This window comes from Benincasa hispida, chromosome 1 (assembly GCF_027475165.1).
Source record: "Benincasa hispida cultivar pf3 chromosome 1, pf3_genome.v1.1, whole genome shotgun sequence".
In the NCBI taxonomy this organism is placed as follows: domain Eukaryota; kingdom Viridiplantae; phylum Streptophyta; class Magnoliopsida; order Cucurbitales; family Cucurbitaceae; genus Benincasa; species Benincasa hispida.
In genome coordinates, this window is record NC_143478.1 from 9582153 (window position 1) to 9609994 (window position 27842).

Sequence of the window (27842 nt, forward strand, 5' to 3'; positions counted from 1 at the left end):
AGAGGGGGCAACCCGCAGAGGCCTTGGAATCCATCCCTCTTATATCCAAAGAAAAAAAAGTCAACATTAGGACCAAACTAGGAATTAAGCAGAAGGCAATATTGCTTACCTTCCTTAGAGAAAATGTGGATGTGTTTGCCTAGTCACATGAGGACATGCCAGGAATAGATCCTAGTGTAATAGTACACAGATTGAATGTTAATAGAGATTTTAAGCCCATAAGACAAAGACGAAGAGTTTTTAATCAAGAATGAAATGAAGTGATAGTCGATCAGATCGAAAATCTTCTCAAGGCAGGTTTCATTAGAGAAGTTGACTATCCAAAGTGGCTTTCTATTATAGTGCTAGTTAAGAAGGCAAGTGGAAAATGGCGAATGTGTATTAATTTCACCAATCTAAACAAAGCTTACCCCATAGATATTTTCCTTATTCCAATAATAGATCAATTAGTAGATGCCACAACAGGTTACGATATGCTAAGTTTCATGGATGCATACTCAGGTTATAATCAAATCAAAATGCATGAAGATGATCAAGAGAAAACTTCTTTCATCACTAACAAAGGTTTGTATTGTTATAAAGTCATATCATTTGGCCTTAAAAATTCAGGGACCACGTACTAGAGAATAGTAAACCACAAATTTGACCATCTCACCGGGAAGAATATGGAAGTGTAAATGGACGATATGCTAGTAAAAAATACCAAGAAAAACTAGCATGAAGCTGACCTGAACGAAGATTTTCAAGTACTCAGAAAATACAAAATGAAGTTAAATCCAGAAAAATGCACCTTTGGAATAATGTTATGAAAGTTTCCAGGTTTCATGGTTCACCAAAGAGGTATACAGACCAACCCAAATAAAATTCGAGCTATCATAGAAATGTCATCTCTAATAAACCTCAAGTAACTTCAGAGCCTCAATTGAAGAATAACATCACTTAATAGATTTGTAAGCAGAGCCACAGATAGATGTTTGTCTTTTTTCAAAGTTTTAAGAAATGGAACTCAATTTGAATGGACTAAGGAATGTGAGAAAGCTTTTACGGACTTAGCGTACTTAGGATGAGCACATCTTCTTGCAAAACCTGCTCAAGGAGATGAATTACTACTTTACCTAGCAATTTCAAAAATCATGGCAAGCTCAGCAGAAGAAAAAGGACTCCAACAACCAGTTTATTATACGAGTAGAGCAATGGTGGGAGTTGAAACAGATATCCCCAAGTAGAAAAACTCGCCCTTGCATTGATCACCTCAGCAAGAAGATTACACCCATACTTTCAGGCGCATAAATTTACCGTATTGACTAATTTCTCTTTTGTTGTATTTAATGTCTTAAATCTCATTCACTTCGTAGCAAATTATTGATTTAATAAAATAAGAAGTATTTTATTTGACCTTTAGATAGCACTAAATCAATTCAATAAACTAAGATCCAAGGTCATTTAATGAAACTTGAACAGTATGTGGTAAACATACAACTGGATCGTGTTCAAGTAATGACCTGAAAGGTTTGCAGTATATGGTTAAGATTGGGTACCTTATCCTGGTGACACTGTAGATATGGTCCACTTTGTAATAGTTACATAAGTTGTAAGTGTTACAAATAATGTGATTCTTATTTTTCATGTGAAGATATGTGAGTGAAGGCATTGTATATAAAGAGTTTATATAAGACCGGACCACAAAATGATTAGTTTATCAGAGTAACACCATTGATTAAATAAACTAACTTTTCACTATGATGACCATAGGTAACTTGACCTTAATCCTAAGTTGTGAACTCTTGTTAATGAGGGCAAACCTTTGATTTGTATAGGTGAGAATGACCTTTTTGCCAACTCAAAATGCCTACCATTGTGGAGTTTTGTTCGAGTAGGGAGCTGGGAACATAACTACACAAGATGGAATTCACTTCTTCTCGTAGAAAGAGAAAGTAGATAAATTGCTCTCTTAATAGCTAATTTCGAGTCTTGAACAATGAGATATCAATCTCTCATTAGTCCAAGATGGGTTAGTTTATAGTTGGACTATGAATTATTTGTTCATTAGAGGAATCATTGGCATTTAAGGAGTTAGATGTAACTACAGGGGTAAAACGATAATTTTGACCCAACTGTAGTTACGCAATTTATGAAGGGTCAACTTACTGTTGATTTGTTATATCCAATGGACACAGAAATATATCTACAGTGGGAAGAGTGCAACTGTCGGTCTTTAGTGGAGTGATTGACAGTTAATGAATGTTGATTAATCTAATTAAAGAGTTTAGTTGGTTAATCTCGAATCATTGGAGCTTCTAACCTGTAGGTTCAATAGGTCCCCTTATTAGCTCATTGAGAATAGAAACAAGAATTAATTGTTTTTTGGAATAATTTGAATTGTTCAAATTATTTATAAGAATTTGAGTAATTAATTATATTAATATGATTAATATAATATATGATGTATATCGATGCATTATTATATAGAGTTAATTATAAATATGATTTATAATTAAAACTATATAATATGTGAGAGAGAAATATTTGAATGTGATTCAAATATTTTTAATGGATTTTATACTATAGATTAATATTTAATATGAATCTAAATCATATTAAAATTATAGATTAAAAGAGGAAGTTGCATTATAATGTGATTATAATTGCATATAATGTGGTTACTAATAGTTAGATTAACCATATTATTAATATTATATTGATATTATTATTTAATATTAATTATATTAAATAAAATAACTCCCCACTAAGGGAGTTAATTTCTGCATAACGTGAGAAGGGAGTTACGCTTCTCCTCCTTCTTCATCTTTGCATGAAACACAGAGAAAGATCAGACTCTCTGATTGCTCTGGTTTTTTGCTCTCCTTTTCTCTAAAAAATTTCCCTCTACCAAAATTCAAGAAGCCCATACCTTCATCCTTATGTCTTGAGAATAACGAAGACTCCACATTGGTGGTGTTCTTATTGGGTAGAACAATTTTTGGTTTTTTAACAGAAGGTTTTATCGTAACCTTAGAAGGGAAATTTCGTGAAGATTTGGATTTTCTACAAAGGTATTAAATCCTTCATCTCTGATTTTTTAATTGAAAAAAACTCTATGCTTAGCCTAAATTAGGTTTCTGTAAAATCAATTTTTTTTTTCCCAATCCTAATTCAAAGACAGAACGATAATTCACTTCCACATAAGGATTCAATCCCTTCACTTTTAAGGCAGGTGCTACAAAAACCAGAGGTATCGGAATGACTTAAATGAGCATGATATCCACTATAAACCAAGTACATCAATGAAATATCAAGTCATGGCAGATTCTAGCAAAACTAATTATAAAGGATGTAGGATAGGATAAGGCCATCTCATGACAAGTCCAAGCTGAAACCAAAGCAGAAGTGAACTCTCTCCAATCAGCTACTTCTGAGATCCCGTGGACATTGTGTGGATGGGTCAGCAAATGCAAAAATATGTGAGGTAGGATCGCTATTTACATCCCTTTGGGGAGAACATCTAAGGTATACGTTGAGATTCAATTTTCAGGCTTCAAATAATGAGGCAGAATATGAAGCCCTCCTCGCGGGATTAAGAGTTGCAAATGGCCAAATATCAAGCCAAGGATCAAAGAATGGCAACATATCTATCTAAAGTCGAAGAAATGTTAACCTCATTCCCAAAGTACAAAATAAGGCAGATTTGGAGATCAAAACCTTTTCCCAGAGCAAAGGGTAAGTGAAGTTTGCAATAGTAGAAGTAGATTATTTTACAAAGTGGGCCGAGGCAGAGGCACTGGCAACCATAATCAAGAAGAAAATAACAACTTTATCTAGAAAGATATTATATGCCATTTTGGAATCCCGAATGCAATAGTTACTGATAATGGGAAGCAATTTGACAATGCCGCATTTAGAAAATTCTATTCAGATCTAGGGATCAAACATCATTGTTTGTCTTCGGCTTATCCTCAAGCTAATGGATAGGTCGAGGCGGTAAACAGAATTATAAAACAAAACCTAAAATCCAAGCTCAAAGGATTAAAAGGGTTGTGGCCAGAAGAGTTGCCAAATGTGCTATAGGCATACCGAATGACTATGCGAATCTTTATAGGAGAGACTCCTTTTTCTCTCTCCTTTAGGGAAAAAGCTATCGTTTCAGTAGAAAATTGGACTTTTTTCACCAAGAGTAAAGAAGTTTAATCCTCAAAAGAACAAGGAATCAATGAGGTTGAGCCTGGATTTATTAGAAGAACATTGGGAAACAACGCGACTTCGAGTAGCAGAGTACAAAATAGAATGGTACGTTACTATAACACAACAGTCAATAAGTAAAGTTTCAAATAAGGAGATTTTTTATTAATAAAAGTAATACAAAATATCAAGGACCCAACAATTGAGGCATTTGGTCCAACATGGGAAGGCTTATATCGTGTTATCAAAGTAGTACGTCTGAGGACTTATACTTTGGCCGACTAGGAAGGAAAAGCCTCCCCCACCTGTGGAATGCAGAGCAACTAAGAATCTACGTCAATAAGTTTTAAAAAAAGGGAAAGAAGAAAGCCTCAGTCTGGGCTCTTGGCTGAGCACAACCAAGGCGCAAGCTTGGCACACGCCAATCTAAAACCCCTTCGTCCATCAAGACAACACCACCATCAGCTCGATTCCTTCTCGTTTTTGGCCAAACCTAGATTAACTAGTATACAAAACCATGAGGTAGCCACATGCATGACACATTCCACCTCCTAAAAAATTGGTATGACTTATAATCCTCACCGTTAAAGTTACTATTATTACTATACTTATTACTATTATTAATAAAAAAAAAATGTACATTGTGTACACTTAAGCAATCGAGTAAGCTAACCTATGAAGGTTAATTCTGAAGACTTTAAAGGAAATTTTGTAAACCAATCCTTTGAAAATCAATGGCCCACTATAAAAATGCGATCTAAGGATCATCCGGAAATTAATCAAAATAAGCCACTCAAAGTGGCCACACGCTCAACCCAGAACTCAAGAGGTGCACATCTTGAGGGGAGAGCACCAACAAGTCCAGAAAAAGACTTAGAATGAGCTAAAACATTTAAGCCACCATAAATTTACTCCCAATTGAGACCTTGGTCTACCAGTTAGGCATACACTGAGTCTCAACACGGGAGTAGGAGACTAATGTTATAGATGACTTCAGACCGACAAAAGGTCAAGGGTCAAGATGGAACCGAGAGAGTTACCTAGCCCAAGAAATGGACTTGAGACTGGCTAAAGAGCAAGTCCAAGAGAGTTTCGATAAATAAAAGGAAGATACATTGGGCTCAAAAGAGCCTGATTGGCCCGCCTCGACCTCCATGGGTTTTAAGAGCACAAAACCCGCCTCGGCCACAAAATCCCCTATAGTGAGACCAATCTGGACGATCCTCTTCTTTGGAACATCCTCCACGGCTCGATCCCAAGCTTCACGTGTCCGGTTTCACAATAGGAAAAGGAAATAGATCTCCTTTTCCAATTGGGATAAAGAAAACCTCTAGGACTCAACTATAAATAGAACATGACAACCCCATGAAAGGTAAGCTCATATTCTTCCTAAAAACTACTTGCTCTAACATTTGTGCAAAGTACTGACTTAAGCATCAGAGTGCCTGTGGCAACCACCATATCGATGTGTTACCCTTTAGATTTTCTTGCATGTAATTTCCTCTCCTAAAATACAAATTCACCATTGAAGGGACATGAAATTCAAGTGAGTTCACTTGACCGGAATTTGTCATCAATATTTGTCATGAATTTAGTTGTGATCACTAAGTTTCAAAATGTTACCATTTTACTTTTGAACTTTAAGTTTTATTTTCAATCGAGTTTCATAATGTTTTGAATTTTATTTCCAATTGAAGTTTGAATCTTACGTCCAACTGAGTTCCATATTGAGACCGTCTCTCGATTTCATAATGTTATAGTTTTACCTTTGCATTTTAATTTAGGTTTTAATATTTTAAATTTTTACTAATACTCACATCGGTGTTTAAAAACTTTTAGTTAATTTTTTATGTAGATTTTAAATTAATTATAGTAAAAAAATATAAAAAAAATATTTAAAAATTTTACACTTTATAGCAAAAAGTTTCAAAAGTACTAGATTTTTCTATTTTTAAGAATTTCCTTAATTATAGTCATGAAAGACTAGTGAAAACAAATATAATTATAAGTAATTAACTACTTTCAAATTAATTAATAGATATTAGTTAAAAATGTAAATCTTGAATGCCTAAATATCAAATTGAGACTAAACTCAATAATAAAAATGTAAAATTTTGAAAATTGGAGATTATATAGAAATTTAATTCAAAATTTCGAGATTAAATGGTAACACTACAGAGTAAATTTAAACTAAATCAAAGAGTAAGTAGGAAAAGGTATTTTTGCCTTGCCTTAAAATGATAAAAAGATTGTTTTGAACTCCATATTGGACATCGATTATATCATCTCCACCAATAAAGAATCTATTTCAGTTTTGAATACACAAAACGTGTCTTGGTTACGACTCTCTGATTTAGTTTATAATTATGAAAATCTTTAAATATTACTTGGAAACTTTTCTGAGCTCGTAGTGAACACATGCAATGCAAGTGTCAGTATTAATTTGAAATTTTAAAATAATATTTATATGTCTAAAGAAATAAAACAAATGTAAATATATGATATGTACAACTGTTTTATTACGAACTCATAAATTTTATATTTATAAAGCTTCTAAATTTCAAATCTTCTCATAATTAATGTCGAACATAAGAAGAAAAATAAAACCATACTTATAAAAATAATTTTGATTTTGTTTGCCACTTGATGCTTTATTTTTATGTTTTTAATCTCTCTTAATTTTCTCCATTTTTTAGGGGTATTCAAATGATTCGATAACCTAAATAACTTAAATAACTTAAATTGTCCAATCCAAATTATAAATATATTTGTTTGGGTTGAATTGATTTTTTCCTCTCATTCAAGTTTGGTTGTATCTATTGAACTCATCGGACATACACATTCAAAAAATCACAATTCTTTGTCTTGAAAAGTTGCATTCCATCAACATCAATTGCACCTATTAGACTCAACAAATATCGAAACTTGAAAGAGTTGTGTTTCATCTAAAATGGATCAAATGAGGATTTATTAAGAGTTGAGAGAAAATAGAGCGATAGATTCTCCCTAAAAAATTAGAAGGTAAGTTTCCTTATAATGCTCACTCACTCGACTATATGATAATCTTACACATATTACATAAAGGGTAAATCTAAACTTTTCTAAGCTTGTCTTTCAAGTTCAAAACTTGTCTATACATGTCCCAGATCCACAGGTGGAAATACACACACACATGCACCAACTACGTAAATTAAATATATATAAATTTTAACAAATTTAGAGCGTCATCAACTAAATTTGTAATTTTAAAATTTTAGAGACTTAATTACAAGTTTAGTTTTTGAATTTTCAAATATATGTTTAAAAGGTTTTAATAAATTCTTCGACTTTAAATTTTTTGTCTAATCAATATTGAAATTTGAAATATGTTTAAAAGCCCTTAAACTTTTACCTTTTCGCTTAGGTTCTCAACATATTCAAACTTGAAATATGTCTAAAAGAACCATAAATTGTCAACTATATGACTAGTTGGTGTGAATTTTAAAACATCGTTGAAAATGTCAAGTACCTATCAAACACAACATAAAAAATTCAAAGATTATAAGATAAAATTTGAAAGTTTTAAGAACCTATCAAACACTGAATTCAAAGATTTATAAGACAAAATTTGAAAGTTTTAAAAACCTATCAAACACTGAATTCAGTGACCAAATTGACTAGTATATGGCAATATAAACAGTTACATAAATTCATACTTTCCAACTTTTTGGTTATCCAAACTTTCCAGCTGGGCTATACAAATTTCTCTATCAAAAGATCAAACACCACAGCTTTGTTGTTGAGGGGACGTTTGGGACAAGGGATTGGTTACTATAGTCCTAGATTATTATAGTTGGGCTATAATAGTTTGTGTTTGAGATATAAGTTATTTTAGTTTGGATTATAATAGTACGTGTTTGAGGTGTAAACTATTTTAGTTTGAGAATAAAATAGTAAATACTATAGCAAAAAATAAAAAATTGATGAATGTAACATGGTAAAATTGGTAGCAAATAGTAAATACTGTAGCAAATTGAGATTTTGAAATAATGTTAATGGTAACTTATTGGGGGATTCTGAAATAGTATTACTATAACAAAAGGTGATTATTATAACCTAAGGATAGTTCTTGCCCCAATCGCCTCCAAGCAACTACATATGCAGTCTTTTTTTAACTAAGAACATATCTAATTGTTGTACATGTGGAGGTAGAAATTGGTTCATATTACCAATCCAAAGCAAGATAGACAAGTCCCAGAATCTTGACCATTCCACATTTATTACTTTTTCGAGCAGCCGATTCCAAATAATATAGTAATCAAAACGGGGTCGTAAAGAAGGAAGGAAAAAGAAAGAAAGAATGAAAGAAGAATCTAGTTTAAAAAATATCCAGTCATAAGTTCATAACATAACAAAAGTAGAGAACAAATTCTCAGGAAAATTATAGTCAAGAGTCAAGACTGACATGTATTGAAGCGATATACTAACTTATTTCAGGACTAAGTATGTACAAAACATACATAGCAGTAATGCCTTAAGCTACAAATGCATAGGCCCTAAATTTCTGCTACCATGTTGCACAGACTGAAGTTAATTAACATAAAATAAGAATCTTCCAAATTTCATCCATGGATAGCTAGCGAAAGTAACGAAGGAGACTCGTCCTCAAACCGAGTAACACGAAAGATAAAAGAAAAAAAAAGCATGTAAAAAACCAACCAAATGCATCTCCATGTGATGGAAAATCAACCGCCAGACTTACACCCAAAATTTCAGAGATTTGTGATAGGATAGCTCTGAACAATCTTTACATGGCACAACACAAGTGGGAGATAAAATGGCTTCTGGGTCTACCATGAACTATTCACATCATCATCAATGTTCAGTTGCTTTCCTCCCTACCGACTACTTCTCGAGCGGTTCAGTTTGCCCCTGCACAGCCATCCTCTCCGATACATCGGCCAAAGATTTAAGATTGCATCTGATTAACGCTTTAACAAAATAACACGTCTCATCTTTTGTGTTTCCATTAGGCACATCGACCACAAAAGACTCGATCACAAGCGTTCCAGGTCTTCCATCAATAACCTTTGGATGGACAGTCATGATGGAAGAATAGTTCTGCATAATTTAAGCAGAGATGTCTTTAAATCATGGAGATCTTTGAACAGAAGAATACTTTTCATTATCAAAAGACCCCATCAAACAATTGAGTTAGAGAATTTATCATACTTTGAGCCGATGATCTCCACCAACGATTCTGATTCCGAGTATATGTTCTTCATCATCAAGAAGCTCCAACCTCTCAGTACTAGTGGTTGCAGGAAGACCAGATTTCACATTCACTTCCCTGACACTTCCAATGCCCAGGTCTCCTTTCACCACACAACGACTAACAAAAGGCTTATACTTCTGGGGCTGATCGAATCTCCTCACCAGTGACCAAACCTGATATAATGCAAACCCAATTGAAATCATTAGACAAATTCAACAAAACCCTCCACAATTATTCGACGATTGCGAAACTGCAAGAAAGATCAAATCAAGAAGTCACTGAGGTTAGCTATTCACCTAGATTATATCATTTCACAAGAAACAAAGAAGAAGCAAGTAAACTCTCAGTCTCACAGTCTCACGGTCGCATCTCAATCAGGATATGCAATCGGGTACAAGAAAGATATAACTGAATAAGATTAGGCTTTATTTGGCAAGGAAAAATTGTTCCAGAAATAACCAGAAAACAAAATCACAAAAAGAACAAGTTAAGTAAAATCCGCATCTCATTAAACGATAATAATTGACATCGAGTTATAAAAGTCAATAACGATTCGGAAAGGAAAAACAAACGCTACAGAAATCCGCACCAAATTAAGACGGAAAGGGAAAAGGTAAAGAAGCAAGAAGCTAAAACAGGCAAGTAAAGGAATAATTGAAGTGAAACAAGAATCCATCAGAAAGGAATCGGAAAAAACTTGCCGGATCCCCATGAGACATCTGAAAACAATTTCCAGAACAGAGTTGAGAAATGGAAGAAGGGAGAAAAGAATCAAAAGTAAGAAATAGTGGGATCGGAACTCACAAGAGGAACCGGAGCTCTAACGTTCTTGAAAACGGCAGAGGTACACTGGTTGTCGTTGGGATGGTGACGGTGATGGCGGCGTATGTACTGAGCCTCCATAACTCCACATGCATCGTCGTCGTTCATGATGGGATTGGATTGAATTGAGTACCGGAGCGGCTCTGGCGAGTAGAGTAAAGAGAGGGTTTGAGGTTTGTGAAGATGGCGATAATGGAAGGTTTTGTGAGAGAGGAAGAACTGCTTCAATCTCAACCTCCTTTGGTTTTTGCAGAGGCACAGTGCCCCACGTCTTTAGCTCTATTTCCGCAGGCTCTTTTTTTTTTTTTTTTTAATCTTTTTTTTTAATATTGTCATTTAATATATTAATTTAATAAATACCACTCACACTCATTCACCGACAAATTTATTATTCATTTCTTTATTTCTCCTTTGCAACTTGCAAGGACCACTCCACAATTCGCCAATTACATTACAATCTTTTTTTTTCTTTAATTCAATAGAACAAGACAAAAAAGAGAAATAAATAAATAAATAAAAACAGAACGAAAATAAAAACCAATTACATTACAATTTATAATTTCTCTCTCTATATATATATTATTTAATTAATTTTAATATATTTTCTTTAGTATTGCGTGTGGTTCTGGCACCCTTAAAAATATTTTTAATTTTATTAAAAAATTAGTGTAGGTCTAATTTGACATCTCGACATATAGAATTGGCATTTGCATTATATTTTAAATAATGGTAAACCATATATAAAAAAAATTGAATAATTTTTTTTATGATAGAACTGTTAAAATATTTTTAAATATGACAAATCTATAAATATCAGTAATATTTTATTATATTTATAAATAAATTAAGTTCATTTTTCTATATTTAAAATAATACAAGAAAATCTATTATAAATATAATGTATATAATAAATATTCTGATTCAATAATAAGTGTACAATTTTATTTTATGTTTTTATGTTTCTTTTTGATAAAACTAAATATTTTTATAAAACTGGGATCTGACATTTCTATCAACCTATGATATTTTAAACTTTACTTTTACTATACAGAGAGAGGATGTACATACAGATATAATTGTTTTAATATATTTCTGTATATTTTTATAGTACTGTGTATGGTTCTGGACCTCTAAAAAGATTTTACTTTTATTTATTTTTCTTTTTTTTAAGTAAATAAATAAATAATAATCAGCGTGAGTGAGTCTAACTTTGGCATCTTCGTACGAACCATTAATTTTATAGTTTAAGACTAAGGGTACAATCTTGATTCTTGAAATCCATTTTTTCCCCTAAAAAATTAAAAATATATATATATATATATATATATATATATTTTTAATTGTAGGATTTGTTTAATTTCGATTTTTATTTCAACACTTGTCAATTTTGAATAAATACCAATATTTTTTAATGAATAAAAATTTATCATAATTCAATTGATTAAAGAATATACCAATAACTAAAATGTTAAAAAAATGTAGACTCCATTTGATAAATATTTTATTTTTTAAATTAAGTCTATTTTATCGTATTTTCTTATAATGATTTACATTTTTTTTAAATATGAGAGTTTGAATTCTAAGTCAAATTTAAAAAACACAAACAAGTTTTTAAAAACTGTTTTTTTTTTTTTTTAGTTTTCAAATTTTTTGCTTGACTTTTCAAAATATGGGTAAAAATTAGATAATAAAGTAAGAAATCTAGAGATAGAAGAGATGTTTATAGACTTCATTTAAATTTTTTTTAAAAAAAAAAATCAAATAGTTAGGTCTCGTTTGATAATCATTTAGTTTTTTGTTCTTGTTTTTTTTAAGATATTAAGCATGTTTCATCTATATTTCTTATAATAATTTTAAAAAAATTTAGTACAATAATTGAATTCTTAGCCAAATTCTAAAAACAAAAACAACTTAAACTAATCTTTTTAATTTTCAAAATTTGGCTTGGTTTTTTAAACTATTGATAAAAAGTAGATAATAAAGAAAAAAATTTGAAAGTAAAAATAGTGTTTATAAACTTAATTTTCAAAAACAAAAATTAAACATAAAATTATTATCAAATAGATCCTTAACAAACGGACTTAAATTTTTATTTCTATAGGTTGGTTGAATTCAAATAGTTGAAGTATGTAATTTTAAACAACCGTGTTAAGATATACCTTTTGAAATAAATTTAGGCTATATTTGTGAGAAAAAATTTATTGAACAAAATTACACCTTTTAAAATAAACTAAGGGTTATATATTCTGTTTTAGAAAAATAGCTTTTAATCTCTTTTAAATAAATAAATAAATAAAAGCTTTTAATAATTAATTATGGAATTGGTGCTGTCGCCACCACCAATTTCTCTTTAGTGGATTCACATGCATTTCATCGTGCCAGGTACAACTCAGGCTAGGAGATCGCTCTTTATATACATATAACAAAATACCAACATTACCCTTGCTAAGATTCTTTAATATTTTTTTAATTGAAAAATGTTAAAATTGCCCTAGCCTGAATATTTTCTTTTCTTTAATGTCATATTACCAATTTGTTTAATTGAGTTGAAATTTGTGTTGCCATTTTAACATTCTAGTAACTTCTTACTCAAAATATCATTAAAAATCTATACAATATGAAAGTGGTAAAGTTTTAGTTAGAATTTATGTTTATTTGATAGTTTTTCAATCAATGGTAAGGATGGATCAAATTTATTTTGTGAAACTTTATTTTATTGAATTTCATGGGTTTATGAAGATTTTTACACGATCTTTTGTTAAAACTAGTGAAAAAGATTAGCAAATATTTTAATTGAGGATAATTGCAATACTTATTTAAGTTTAAGATCCAATACAATGAAATTGAAAGTTTAAAGTTTAAATTGATACAACCTATTAAGTTCAAGGTCAAAATTGATTTTTTTAAAAAAAAATTTGAAAACTTTATTCATACTCATTTATTTTAAATTATTGTTATATAAGATACCAATTACTATCCACAAATTAATAATGACATGTGATAATATTTAATAATATAAAAAGATCAAAACATAATTTTGGTTTTTATGCTCAACTTGAACTATTTTAATTAATGAACATTCAAATGTTTAAATATAATCAACACTAGATCTTAAAATAAGTCTACATCATTAGTTTATTATTTACTTTCTAAAAAATCTCTATTAGCCTTCCTTCTATACATATTTCAAAAAATATATATTCATATTGCATTCATAGATGAAAATTTTGATTATTGTTTAACCAAATTTGATAAAAAAAAGAAAAAAGAAAAAAAAAGAGAGAGAGAGAGAGAGAGCACTTCAACTAATTTAAGAGCTTGTTTTAATATTATTAGTAGTAAAAAAAAAAAAAAAAAGATTTGACCAATAGAAAAATACTAAGACTAAAGTGGAATGAGTTGAAATGTTTGATATTAAAAAATGACATTTAAAAGATACTTTAACTTTTAATAAACTATTTATTAATTCGTTAAGATGAACTTAGTTTAATGATAATTACTCTTCTTTCTTAAAATTCGGATAAAATGTTTAGGTTTGAAATGCAATTTTCTTTTTCTTTGCGTACTTGATAAGTACAATTTCGCCTTGTAGAAATAAAATAAATAAAGCCATCTTCTTTTATTTATATACATATTTAAAAGTTTTTTTTCTTGATAAAGAAGGAAGAAAAGAATAATAATGTCAAATGTCAACGTGCATGCCACTCCTCCACGTTACTTCCACTGTAATACTTAAAACGACTGTACAAAATTGAAATATTTTGTGTTTGGACGAATTAATATAATAAATTCCTCCAATTTTTTAATTTTCCACTTAATTATTGTTGCTTCATAAAATCATCAAAATTAATATTTAAACCACCATTGAAATTAGTTTTCAATACTTTTAAACACTTATTTTAAATTAATTTCAATTCATATTAAACTAAAGATGGGAAGAGGTTTCAACTATATATAAAAATTGCAAACCCTAACAATTTATGATATACAATAAACTAAAATAAGCATGTTTTTTTATAACATGTCTCACCATATTTCCTTATGATATACTCTTTAATTAGGATTTTAGCTCGTGCATGATTTTACATTTTGAAATTATACCCTAAAATCACCATATCAATTGAGATGTCTTCATGTTTGTATGTTTAGGATCCCCTAAAATTACAAACTTAATTTATCAAAATTATTATGTCTCATAGTTTTATAAATTTTTAAAAGTATCTAGGAGAATCACGAGTTTTCAATTTTGTATCTAACAAAATTAGTGACCGTAACTTTAAAGGATATGTAATATATCTCCAAATTTTCAATTTTGTATTTAGGTCATGTTTACTCTCTGTAATCAAAATTAATGCATTGTTTTTATTATTCATAATTCACATAATATTGTTAATTAGTTTTATGAAAATGTCTTTAGATAGGTCCCATTTTCATATTACGATTGATTGATTATGTTTACTGACCATACTTAAATTTCTAATTCTCAGTTTCGTATCTAATAAATCATTAACCTAATCGATGTGTCTTAGATTTCACAAACATATGTATTAAAAATAAAATTAAAGGTCTAAAGTTCAATTAACTCTCTTGTGGTTGTGTTTGTTTGTGCCGTGACCACAGACTATAAAATCTCTTTCTCATTCTAGCAATTAAATACCCTTCCAAAATATATATATATAACTTATGAGTAATAGATCCACAAGTTTTATTAAAATAATGAATGTCATATAGAACCTATTAGTTAGACACAACATTAAATATTAGCTCAATTGAGATATAGTATTTATATTATGAATCTCGAAGTTAGAGACTCGATTCCACCTCCCTACACATGTTAAAAAAAAATCAAACATTTTTTTAAAAGATTTAGAAATTTTTAAGGGGCGTTTAGGGCAAGAAATTGATTATTATAGTCTTAGATTATTATAGTTGGATTATAATAGTCTGTGATTGAGGTGTAAATTTTTTTAGTTTGGGTTATAATAATATGTGTTTGGTGTGTAAACTATTTTAGTTTGGAAAAGAAATAGTAAACAATACAGTAAAGAATAAAAAAAATAATGAATGTAAAATAGTAAAAACTGTAACAAATAGTAAATACCATAATAAATAGAGGTTTTGAAATATTGTTGACCGTAACTAATTGAGGACTACAAAATAATATTTACTATAATAAAAGGTGGTTATTATAGTCTTATATAGTCTTTACCCTAAACACTTCCTTAGATCCAAACTAAAAAAATTCATAGACTAGAGTTATTATTTAAGCAATAATTATTAATATGAAATAATATATGTATATATATGGTGTCATACTTTGGTACCCATGTGGGGTTGAGATGTGGATTGTTGCAAAGTGTGAATGGTAAAGGGTTGAGATAGGGTTTTGTGGAGCCAAAGAGGGGACTTATGGTTCATTGACTCCACATAATATATGATTAATAAAGATAAATAATTAAATTAAATTAATGTTTTAAAATGATAATATCCACCGACCAAAGCAATTTAAAAATATAAATCGGTACAATCTTTCTTTACCCATTTGATGAAGAAAGGTATTCCATTGAAGCGACAACCAACATTTGCTTTTAATCGCAAAAATCAATAAAATAATAATAAAATAACATCTCCTCCTAAAACCCAAGCTTGCACTATTTCACAAGATCAAGTGGATTACCATTATTACCATTCTTGTACCCATTTTGTCCTTCTCTTTTTATCTCTTTTCATTCCTTTTTTTTTTCAAAAAAAATAATAATAGTAATAATTGTCACATCGTATGAATATATAAGTTCAAAAAATATCTAAGACTACGATTTGTTCTTTTGACCAATGAGTCAATTTTTCGAGATAATTAATTTTGATTAGCGACACTTTTTATGTGTTAATTAAACGAATTTATGGTTATTCAACTGACTTATAATTATATTTTATTTAATTATTTATATGATGTTCTATAATTGTAATTGTAGTTGTAGTTTAATATAGGAGGGAAGTGTTTAAAGATTAAAAAAAAGAATATAGAAAAGGAAAAAAAGCTATAAAAGGTTAGTGTCACAAGTGGGGCAAAGAAAATGTGCAAGTTGGGTTCTTTAAATAAATATTTTGAGGATAATTTTGGAATATGCAAGGAATATATACATAAGATAGGTTTGAAACAAAGGAGTGTCACATAATTCTCAAGAAAAAAGGGAAAGAAAACTGAAAAAAAGGTAATGCAGTCACGTGATGCATCCCATCCCCTTGGCCCATTCATATACACTTCAATTCAACTTTGACCCAAAATAATTGGAGATGTTTGGTTCACAGGGTCTCAATCTCTGGGTTCTAGATTTTCAATATTAACATTAATGTTGGATTTTAAAAGTTCAAATTCAACTTAAAAAAAAAAAAGAAAGAAAGAAAGAAAAGAGAAGATTTTAGACCCCATTCCATAATAATTTCGACCTCGTTTAGAATCATTTCATTTTTTTTTTTTTTTTTGAAAATTAAGTCTATTTTCTCTTTATTTCTTACCATGATTTATATCTTTATTAAATACTGTAGTTGAATTTTTAGCCAAATTCTAAATTCCAAAAACAAGTTTTTAAAAGCTAATTTTTTACTTTTCAAAATTTGGCTTGGTTTTTTGAACCATTGATAAAAAGAAAATAATAAAAGAAGAAATTTGAAGGTAAAATAGTACCTCTAGACTTAATTTTTAGGGGAAAAAAAAAACCAGATGATTACTAAACATGGCCTTGATTTTTGGTTTTTCCAAATTAAACGTCTTAACATTCTTTCCATTGTTAAATGATTTGTTTTGTTATCTACTTTTTATTAATGATGTAAAAAAATTAAGTCAAATTTTAAAAACTAAAAAAATGGTTTTTGTTTGTTTTTTTAAATTGAATTAAAAATTCAATCATTTTACTTAAAAAAAAATTGAAATCATTATAAAAATTTAACGGGCTGTTTGGGACGCTAAGTTGAGATAGGATGTCTGGAGTTCATATATTTATGAAGTTTATATTTCTGTGTGTTTGTGGTGTAGAGTTGAGTCCATATGTCTAAGGTATCTGGTGCAGTTTTTTGAATTCTAAATAATTTACTTTTAAGATTACTTTTTGAAACTTTCTTATTCAATAATTCTACCTATTTTTGTTTAAATAAAATATGAATTGCAATTTTTTTTCCTTTTAATTCTTAAAGCTTTTATTTCTTTTTTTTTTATTCTTTGGTAATGAACAACAATTAATCACTATATTTCTTGTAGAAATATGGTTAAATAAAATGAAAAACCAAAGAGAAATCGAAACTTTTAATTCCTAATTTTTCTCCATGAATTTCATCATTACCTTCTTTGTTTTTCTTCTTCTTTCTGTTGTTGCTTTGTATTTTTACTCTGTCATTATTTTTTCAATTGAATATTCCCCATCATCGTAGTCGCCGAGGGAATGGCACTACATTTACAAATCTCATTTTTCACTAATTCTTCTAAGAAAATGTTCTAGTAAAAAAAAATCTCTATTTTATGGTTTTTTTTATATGTTACATATTTTTCAACTATATACATATTTTTTCAAATATTCTTAATACACATTTGATATGTGAATTCAATTAAATAAAAATTATATTTTATAAATTTCTATGTATAAATATTGCATTTAATGTAAAGAAAATACTATTATTTATATAATCAACCACTCTAGAATATACTTTAACAGTCATCAGTCTTATAATAGTCGAAAGTGATTGTCGAAGTTGATTATCGAAGATGATTTTTGTTGGAGTTTATAGTCGAAGGTGGTCGTCGAAGCTTGAAGTTGGTCGCATGAAGGAAATATTGAAATTGGTTGCCGAAGATTGTCATCGGGGGTGGTTGTCAAAGCTCGAAGTTGGTCATCGGAGTTGCTTGCTCGAAAGTGATTATCGAAGGTGATTTTCGTTGGAGTTTGTAGTTAGGAGATAGTTGTCAGAGCCTACGAAGAGGGTTGTCAGAGTTGGTCATTCGGAGTTTATTGTCGAATGTGATTATTGAAGCTTGAAATTGGTCATTAGAGTTGGTCACGAGAAGATAGTCATCGGGGTTGGGCACTGGAGTTGTCGCTAGAGGTGGTTGTTAGAGTCCGGAATTAGTTGTTGGAGTTGTTCGTGTGAAGGTGGTCATTCAAGTTGGTCGCTGAAATTGTCATCGAAAATAGTTGTCGGAACCCAAAATTGGTTGTCGGAGTTATCATCGAAGGTGGTTGTCGAGGTCGGAGTTGGTTCCTAGAGTGCAACGGCAATAGTCGTCGACAGTGGCCGATGGGTGGAGCCATTGAAAATATTGGAAGAAATGAGAGTTGAGGTAAGTTGGTAAAATATACCAACTCAAATCCACTAACATTTAAAGTTAGTGGATCAAACATTGAGTTGGTATATTATACAAAATCAATTCAATTCATGTTGGTAAGTCAAACACTCCTAATAGAAAATAAACTTAATTTTTAAAAATAAAAGATAAAAAAACTAAAGTCACGTTTGTTAACCATTTCGTTTTTTAAAATTAAGGCTATTTTCTCTCAATTTCTTACAACGATTTGCATATTTTCTAAGTATAATGATTGAATTCTTAGCGGAATTTAAAAAACAAAAACAAATTTTTAAAAGCTATTTTTTTTTTTTAGTTTTTCAAATTTTGATTTGATTTTTTAAACCATCTATAAAATATAAATAACAAATCAAGAAATTTGAAGATAAAAATAGTTTAATTTTTAAAAATAAAAAATAAAAAATAAAATGATTACAACCGAAGCTAACAAATTATAGACATTTGCTTATTCTTCGGTTGTAGTAATTAGTTATCGACTAATGCTTGTCTAGCCAATGTTTAGACGACACTAAAGTTACCCTTTTTTTTTTTCTTTTTTTCTTTTTTTTTTTATGGTGTACCCCACCTCTGACCCTCTTTTTAGAAATTTTTATGAATATGAGCGAACAGTCCTACTTATCAAGTAATTTCAATGTTGTTTGCTTCTCGCTTAACCAAGGATTAAAGTATGGACGATAAAGATTTCAATTTTATGGATATATTGATAGAGATATCATAAAATATTGATATTGGTGGATATTTTTACAAGTAAAAAAATTTAAAAAATTTGTTTAGAATGATATTTATGTTGTTTTTACTCTCAAACTAAGTTAAGAATATTGTTATTAGTATTTTTATTCATATTGGATTAAATAAATAACGTTTTTATGTTTTACGAGTATTTATAAAAGATACCAAAGATATTCTTGGATATTTAATATTGATGTCGAATCTTTCAATTTACAGATATATCAACGGATATTTTCATCCTTGCTCTCAACTAGTAAATTCCATTACAGCACTTTCTATATATTTTTTAAGTATAACAATTGTGGGGTTAAACTTAATATTTTTTAAGTATAACAATTGTGGGGTGGGAAGTTTAACCTTCAATCTCGAGAGAAGAGAGTTATACTAATTACCACTGAGCTAAACTCACTTTTGCAACACCTTCTATATTTTAATTAAATTTATGTCGTTAAAGCGACTTTAGTTCAATGATAATTGTTATGATCTTCTTTTCTAGAGATCGGAGTTTCGATTTCTCATTCACACACTTGTTGTACTAAAAAAATTAGATTTATGTTAATTGTTTGTAAAGTTAAAACTTATGGTCTATTTCTTCTTAGAAAAAGCTTAGGGACTATTCGACAAACAATTTGAAAATAAAGTTGTATTTCATGTATTCTGTTTGGTAATGAATTTAGAAACTGGATTCTAATTTAAATAGTTATCTGAAATATGTTTGTTAGTGTATTAATAAATCATAAAACTAGTTGTAGTTTTAATTATTTTAATATAATTATACATTTTAAAATTCTAAACCTAAAATTAAGATAACACACACAAAAAAAAAATGTTATTTTCAAAATTTACATTGTTTGGATTACATAATTCAAAAAATATTTTAAAAAATAAAACTAAGATTACTTACCAAACATATATTTATCGAACTAAATTCAGATTATTTACTAAATAGGCGTTTATCAACTCGCGACGAGTAGATTTCAAAACTATAAGCTTGACTCTCTTAATTATTCTTGAACTACACTAGTCTAAAAGGTAAATGAAGAGTGTATTTATAAATATGTATGTGTGGTAGTTGGTTAGGTGTGAGATGTGATAGGGAAGTTAAAAAGAAGAGAGGGACAAAGGAAAAGAAAAAAAAAAGAAAGGGAACGATAAATATGTCATTTTTGAGAACAGTTGAGAGTGGAACTTAAATTCGTCTTTTTCTCCAATGTTCAACGTACCTTCCTTGTCATCTTCTTTTCCTTTCTAGAAAAAACCTCTCTTTAATCCCTTTTTTCTTTTTCTATGTTCAACGTTTTTATTTTAGACACCAATAGAATGGGTTTCAAAAGACCCCCTTTTTCATTTTTTTAAAACTAAAACTTCATTATTAATTAAAAAAATAGAAATATCTTAAGACTTTTGACAAAACTATATATTTATCGCACTTTCTTTAGGGATAAGAGACTTCTAACACCAAATAAAAGGAAAAAAAAAATAAAAAAAAATCAAAATCATCATTACAAACCAACAACCTTTGCTAACATGTGAGCGACAACATTATCAGGATCTTAAATAATAAGTGAATGGAGCCACATTCACAAAAAAGCTAAGTTAACAATTTTGTCTACGTACATGAGATTATATTTTAGTAAGATCCACACTCTCTATTCACAATCTTGATAATGTCAGATGAGGTCGACTCAATATAGGGAGAAGAGAGGTAGGTCAATTCTTTCTAGAAGTTAGAAAGCAAGACAAACCGTAGATTATAACAAGTGCTTCTAGTTCTTTTATCAACTACAAGTTTCTAACTCGACTCTTTTAAATTTATATGTATATATTTTTAACATGATGTGGTTGATTTACTTGATATTTGTAACTTTAGAAAATACACCTGTTAGCATAAATTCTTTATATCTATATTGAATAGATAAATTCTATGATCATTCATGTCAAATTGTCAAGAATAACATACCGGATTCCATTGCAAAATTGATGATTGCTTCAAGATGATGATAGATGACTATGGTCTTCCTCAACCAAAATTTCAAATGCCCTTAGTGGGATCTCTCTCTAGATGGGATTCAAGAAAGACTAAATGCTTATTGTTTTAGTATATTGGGGACCATAGCCCTAAGGTCTCTCTTTATATACTAGTTCAATTAGGGTTCTCATTAAACCCTAATTAACTAGGAATGAGCTTCTACCTATTAAGTCCATACTCAATTAGGAATCTAGGACCTTAATTAATTAGATCATATAATAGGGTCCAATCTAATAAAATAACCCAATGTGATAAATTATTAATCTACATATATAGCCCATATTTTAATTAAACATATTATTATTTAAATATGTCTAACAATCTCCCACTTGGGCTATGTCTATGTACCTTAAGCGCGCATAAACAGGTTATTTCAATAGTTCAATCTGGTCCATCTCCTGTATTAGCATGGAATCAAGGCGACTTTCGTCACTATCCTTCCTTGATCACCAATTCCAATACATTCAATGACATAGATCAAGTATGGATGGATAGCATGGAAACTACATGCAAAGTGATCTGGATCATGCCTGTTTCCAACTGGTCCAAATTCCTTAATAAGATCATTAAAAAAAAAAAAAAAAACTTTATGCTAAACTGCATGCATGATAAACAAGTTCAGATAATAAAACATAAATCATCAACTTTATTTTATATAGAAAATAAACAAAATAAGGTCAAAGAACATCCTCAATAACAAACTCCCACTAAACCATAGAATCAGAAAAGTGACTAGCACCCATGTGAGCAACATGCTCATGAAAAACTTTAGTTGGTAAACCTTTAGTCAATGGATCTGCCACCATAGAGTTTGTTCCTATGTGTTCTATCAATATTTGACCATTCTGAATTCTTTCTTTAACAACCAGAAACTTTACGTCTACATGCTTTGACTTCGTATTGCTTCTGTTGTTGTTGGAATACATCATGACCGACTTATTATCACAAAATAATTTTAGTGGTCTTTCTATGCCAACCACTATCGGCAACCCAGTGATAAAATTTCGCAACCATATTCCATGATTGGATGCCTCATAACATGCTATAAACTTCGCAACCATGGTAGAAGAAGATATAGCCTGAAGTGGATCGCAAAGTGTCTTGACATCTAGCACAATCAGAATCAGAATACCCAATGATCTCCAAAACTTCTGATCTCCGATAAGTGAGCATATAATCTTTTGTTCTCTGTAAATACCTTATAACCGTTTGGTTGCTTACCAATGATCCATCCCCAAATTACTCAAATATCTGCCTAACACTTCAACTATGAATGCAATATCTGGACGCGTATATACTTGAGCATACATTAGACTTCCAATGGCCGATGCATAGGGAACCTTCTGCATCTCCTTAATCTCGAGTGCGGTCTTGGGGCATTGACCTAAATGAAATTTATCTCCTTTAGCGATCGGGTTATCTCCCGGCACACAGTCTTTCATGCCAAATCTACTCAAGATCTTTTCAATGTAGTTCTTTTGTGACAATCTCAAAATACATTGAGAACGATCTCGCAGTATTTCAATTCCTAATACAAAAGAAGCATCACCAAGATCCTTCATCTAAAAATTTCTTTTGAGAAATCTCTTAGTGTCATGCAATAAACCTAAATCATTACTAGCTATGAGTATGTCATCAACATATAACACCAGAAAGATTGATTTTCTCCCACTGAACTTGTGATATACACAATCTTCCACAATGTTCACCTCAAAACCAAATGAGGTTATCACTTCATGGAATTTGTGATACCATTGATGAGAAGCTTGCTTGAGACCGTAGATATATTTCTTTAATTTGCACACCATAGACTTTGGATTATCAGACACAAAGTTTTCTTGTTGCACCATATAAATCGTCTCATCAATGTTCCCATTGAGAAATGCAGTTTTTACATCCATCTGGTGTAGCTCTAAATCAAAGTGAGCTACCAGTGCCATGATTACCCTAAAAGAGTCTTTCGATGAAATCGGAGAGAAAGTCTCTTTGTAATCAATGCCTTCCTTTTGAGTAAAACCCTTTGCAACAAGACGAGCCTTATATCTTTCGATATTGCCATGTGAATCCCTTTTGGTTTTAAATATCCATTTACAACCTATGGGTTTCACTCTTGATGGCAGTCGACAAGTTCCTAAACATCATTGTTTTTCATGGATTTTATTTCCTCTTCCATTGCACTTATCCAATTTTTGAGAGTTAGAACTTTGTAAAGCTTGTTGGAAGTTGATTGGATCATCTTCCATTACGCCCACATCATCCTGATGTTCTTGAAGAAACACAATATAATCATCTGAAATTGCACTTCTTTTCTCTCTAGTAGATCTTCTTAGTGGCACTTCTTGAGGTTGTTGAGTTTGAACTTCAGGTTCAACAATGGGGACTTCAATGTTGTCTTGTTCTATAATTGGTTCAATAATGAAGTCAGGAATTGGAGCCTGAACATCATTTATAATCACATGAGGAAAAGAAACCAATTACTCTTCAAAGACAACTTTCCTTATGTTATCTTCCCCCCAAACTCAACATCCTCAAGGAATCTAGCATTTTCTGTCTCAAACAATGATCTAGAAGTGGGTTCATAAAATTTGAAACCCCGAGAGTGCTCAGAATATCCAACAAAATAGCAACTAATAGTTCTTGAGTCCAATTTTCTTTCATTAGGCCTATAAGGCCTAGCCTCAGCTAGACAACCCCATATGTGAAGATGCCTAATACTAGACTTCTTTCCTATCCACAACTCATAAGAGGTTTTGGCTATTACTTTACTAGTACCCTATTAAGGATATATGTTGTAGTCTTTAGTGCCTCACCCCAAAGGGATTCTGATAGAGAAAAATGACTAATCATACTTCTTACCATATCCTTAAGTGTTATATTTTGCCTTTCCGCTATACCATTCATGCTGGGTTTGCCCGACATAGTGTATTGCGGGACGATTCCACATTCCTCTAGGTATTTGGCAAAGGGCCCTAGACGTTGTTCACCCGATCCATCATATCTACCGTAATATTCACCACCATGATCAGATTTGACAGCCTTAATTTTCTTTCCAAGTTGAAGTTCAACTTCAGCTTTAGCTTTGAAAGACTTGAAAACGTCCAAGGATTGAGACTTCTCATGAATTAAATATAGGTACCCATATCTTGAATAGTCGTCTATGAACGTAATAAAATATTGTTGTCCATTCCAAGAGGCCGTAGGGAATGGACCACAAATGTCTGTATGTATTAGTTCTAAGACGTCTGAGCATCTGTTGGCACCTAATATTTTTATGTTTGTTTGTTTTCCCTTAATACATTCCACACAAATGTTGAAGTTACTTAAATCAAGGGAATCAAGAATTCCATCTGATACATATTTCCATAATATACTCCCTTATGTTTCCATTGCCCTTATACCTCATAGAAGTTAAAGAAGTCCAAAGACTTCTTGCTTCCCCTTTCTCATTTTTAGCAAAATATTTCTCAATTTGAGCAAGGAACTTATTGCCATTTTCACATTCCGTGATTGAGCCCCCAAAAGACTCTGGAATGGAGTGTTTAATGATCATCAGACACATACGATTTGACCGTTCACACTTCTCTATTTTAGCCGTATTTAGCTGTTCCTCAGTAGAAGTAGGTTTATCGGTCCTTCATGCAAGGTCAAAATCCATACACCCAAGAAGTATCTCTAGACTTTCTTTCTAAATCTTGAAGTTTGATCCATTCAACTTACGGATTGAACTTAGATTTCCAGATAATTGAGTAAGACCAACTGAAACAATAAACAACAAAATATATGCTCACAATTAAAATATAAAAAAATAATTTCACATATGTGGTGGGTCCCTTTAACAAGATACCTAGCACAACATTGATGTCCAGCCTTTGGGCAAAAAACACCAACTATAAATGGTACTCTCAACGTAGTAATCAAAGTGCTGACAATTAACTCTGTAAAAAAAAAAAAAAAAAAAAAAAAAAAAAAAAAAAAAAAAAAAAAAAAAAAAAAAAAAACCCTTTCTTTGGACCGACTACTTTTCACATGAGTAATCCTTATAATTGCCACATACTCATTACCACATACATACCCACAATTTGGCCAAATAATTATCTTCCTTTGGGCCGATAATTATCCGAATAAATTCATGAATATGCACATCTTATATTTCATAATTAAAACGATCTAGATAATAGAGACCACTTTGGTAACATATTATTTTTGACCAATTCAATCTAAAATATAAGATACAATAATATAATAATATTATTGTACAAAAAATAAATGAGGAAGAACACCAAATAGTCTTTACAAAATTCACTTAATAATTGCATACACATAATACAATTAAAGTAACATAAACATGTGAATATCACAAAAACAATCAAATTGTAGATTTTAATCACAAACTTATCAATCAAGAACTAAGAATCCTTTTCAAGAATTTCACCAAGTTATTAATCAATAAAACTTAGAAACACGGGCAAGAAGTTCAATCAACAATTAATCCAAATAGTTGACAAATTCAATATTATCAAACTATTAAAAAATAAATTCACTAAATTCAATTAGTTTTTTTTTAACCTTAAAAAAAACCACCAGTGTCCAAAATTATCAATCACAATTCAGTTTTTTTTTTTTTGAAACTCATATTCATCAATTAAGTATTAACATAACTTTTCAGTTAAAAAAAAAAAAGAGAAAAAAAACAACGATAACATTAACTTTTCCATTATTAATCAAATTTAAAACCGAACTCATAAAGTCATCCATTAAGAATTAAAGAAAAAAAAACTGATAATTAAAACCAAGAACCGCGGGCAAGACTTTAATCGGTAATTGACCGATACCTTCGCCCAACAACAACTCCATTCAGTCATTAACCGAAAGTCTTGATGGGTAAAACTTGCAGCAACTAAAGACCTAACTCCTTCGATCGGTCTTAACTTTTCTCTAGTGGATTTCATCACATTGGTAGACTTTTGTCAAGAATGTTGAACTGAACATCCTTATTTTTGACAATAATAGAACTAAGGTTTTTTTTAGGAAACCACGTTCAATCAAAATAATCAACAAAAAAAAAATCACTTTAATCCACCACTAGCACATCATTCATAATCGGTGATGAGTATGCCAAATACCACAGACAAGAATACGGGTTGCAAGAACACATATTGCCAAAGAAAAAAATGACCGTCGAGATTTCCATCCTACCGTCGATTAGTTTACGGTGCTGCTATAGTAAGCCAACCATTTTTTTTTAATTCTTTAAATTCTTTACCGAAACCAAAATTGGAAAATGCATAAACTAACAATCCAATTTGAAATTCGTGCTCTGATACCACTTGTTAACATAAATTCTTTATATCTATATTGAATAGATAAACCCTAGGATTTATTCATGTCAAATTGTTAAGAATAACATACCGGATTCCATTGTAAAATTGATGATAACTTCAAAATGATGATGATGACTATGACCTTCCTCAACCAAAACTCCAAATGCCCTTAGTGGGATCTCTCTCTAGATGAGATTCAAGAAAGACTGAGTGCTTGTTGTTTTGGTATATTGGGGACCATAGCTCTAAGGTCTCTCTTTATATACTAGTTCAATTAGGGTTTCCATTAAACTCTAAATAAACTAGGAATGGACTTCTACCCATTAAGTTTAATGGACTTTTACCCATTAAGTTCATACTCAATTAGGAATCTATGACCTTAATTAATTAGATCACATAATAGGGCCCAATCTAATAAAATAACCTAATGTGATAAATTATTAATTCACATACATAGTCCATATTTTAATTAAACATATTATTATTTAAATATGTCAAACAACACCTATTTTTAATAACTATTATTAACTCGAACTCTTTGATAGATATTTAATTTTGTAAGATTTGAAATGGGTAGCGAATAGTTCATTTGATATGACCCTAAGTTGGATGGATTAATTATGGAGAAGGAGGTCTTATTAATAAATATGACAGACACTTACCACTACTTTCAAGAAAGAAAAGAAAAGTACCACCTACCATGTCATTAATCCATTCTATGAAGTTATCATGAAGGCTTGTATTTTGTAAAAGAACGAAAAAGTCAATTCATTTGCCATTAATAGAGAGTGTGCGGATAAATTATTTTTCTAGGTTATATGGTTGAAATTTATGGTATGATATATATATACACACGTACATGCAAATACAATTTTTTTATGACAAGGAGAAAGTAGATATCATTAAGAAATAAGAATGCCTATATTCGGATTACAAGAGAGAGCATCATGCTCGATTTTAGGACAAAGCCCAACTGAATTGCTAGAACTAGGTTGATGTCGTTCCATAAACAGTTGATAAGCACTTTTTGTTGTAAAAATCCCATTATTTGAGATGTGCCCTATCCCATAAACATTTGTGTGATCTTTAGGTGTTTTAAGTTAAAAGAAAATTTTCTAAATGTTAGAGTGATGGGCTATGTGTTGATCAAGGAAGAAA

General features: G+C 30.4%; 1 protein-coding gene across 1 annotated transcript; it reads right to left on the reverse strand.

The window, feature by feature from the left end:
* Window positions 1–8532: 8532 nt before the first annotated feature.
* LOC120069946 (abscisic acid receptor PYL3-like) lies at window positions 8533–10615 on the reverse strand. Its single transcript, XM_039021791.2, has 3 exons — window positions 10235–10615; window positions 9388–9603; window positions 8533–9276 (listed from the first exon to the last, which is right to left on the reverse strand). The coding sequence occupies exons 1-3, from the start codon at window positions 10358–10360 to the stop codon at window positions 9061–9063; spliced, it is 558 nt and encodes a 185-aa protein (XP_038877719.1). The 5' UTR covers window positions 10361–10615; the 3' UTR covers window positions 8533–9060.
* Window positions 10616–27842: the final 17227 nt, after the last annotated feature.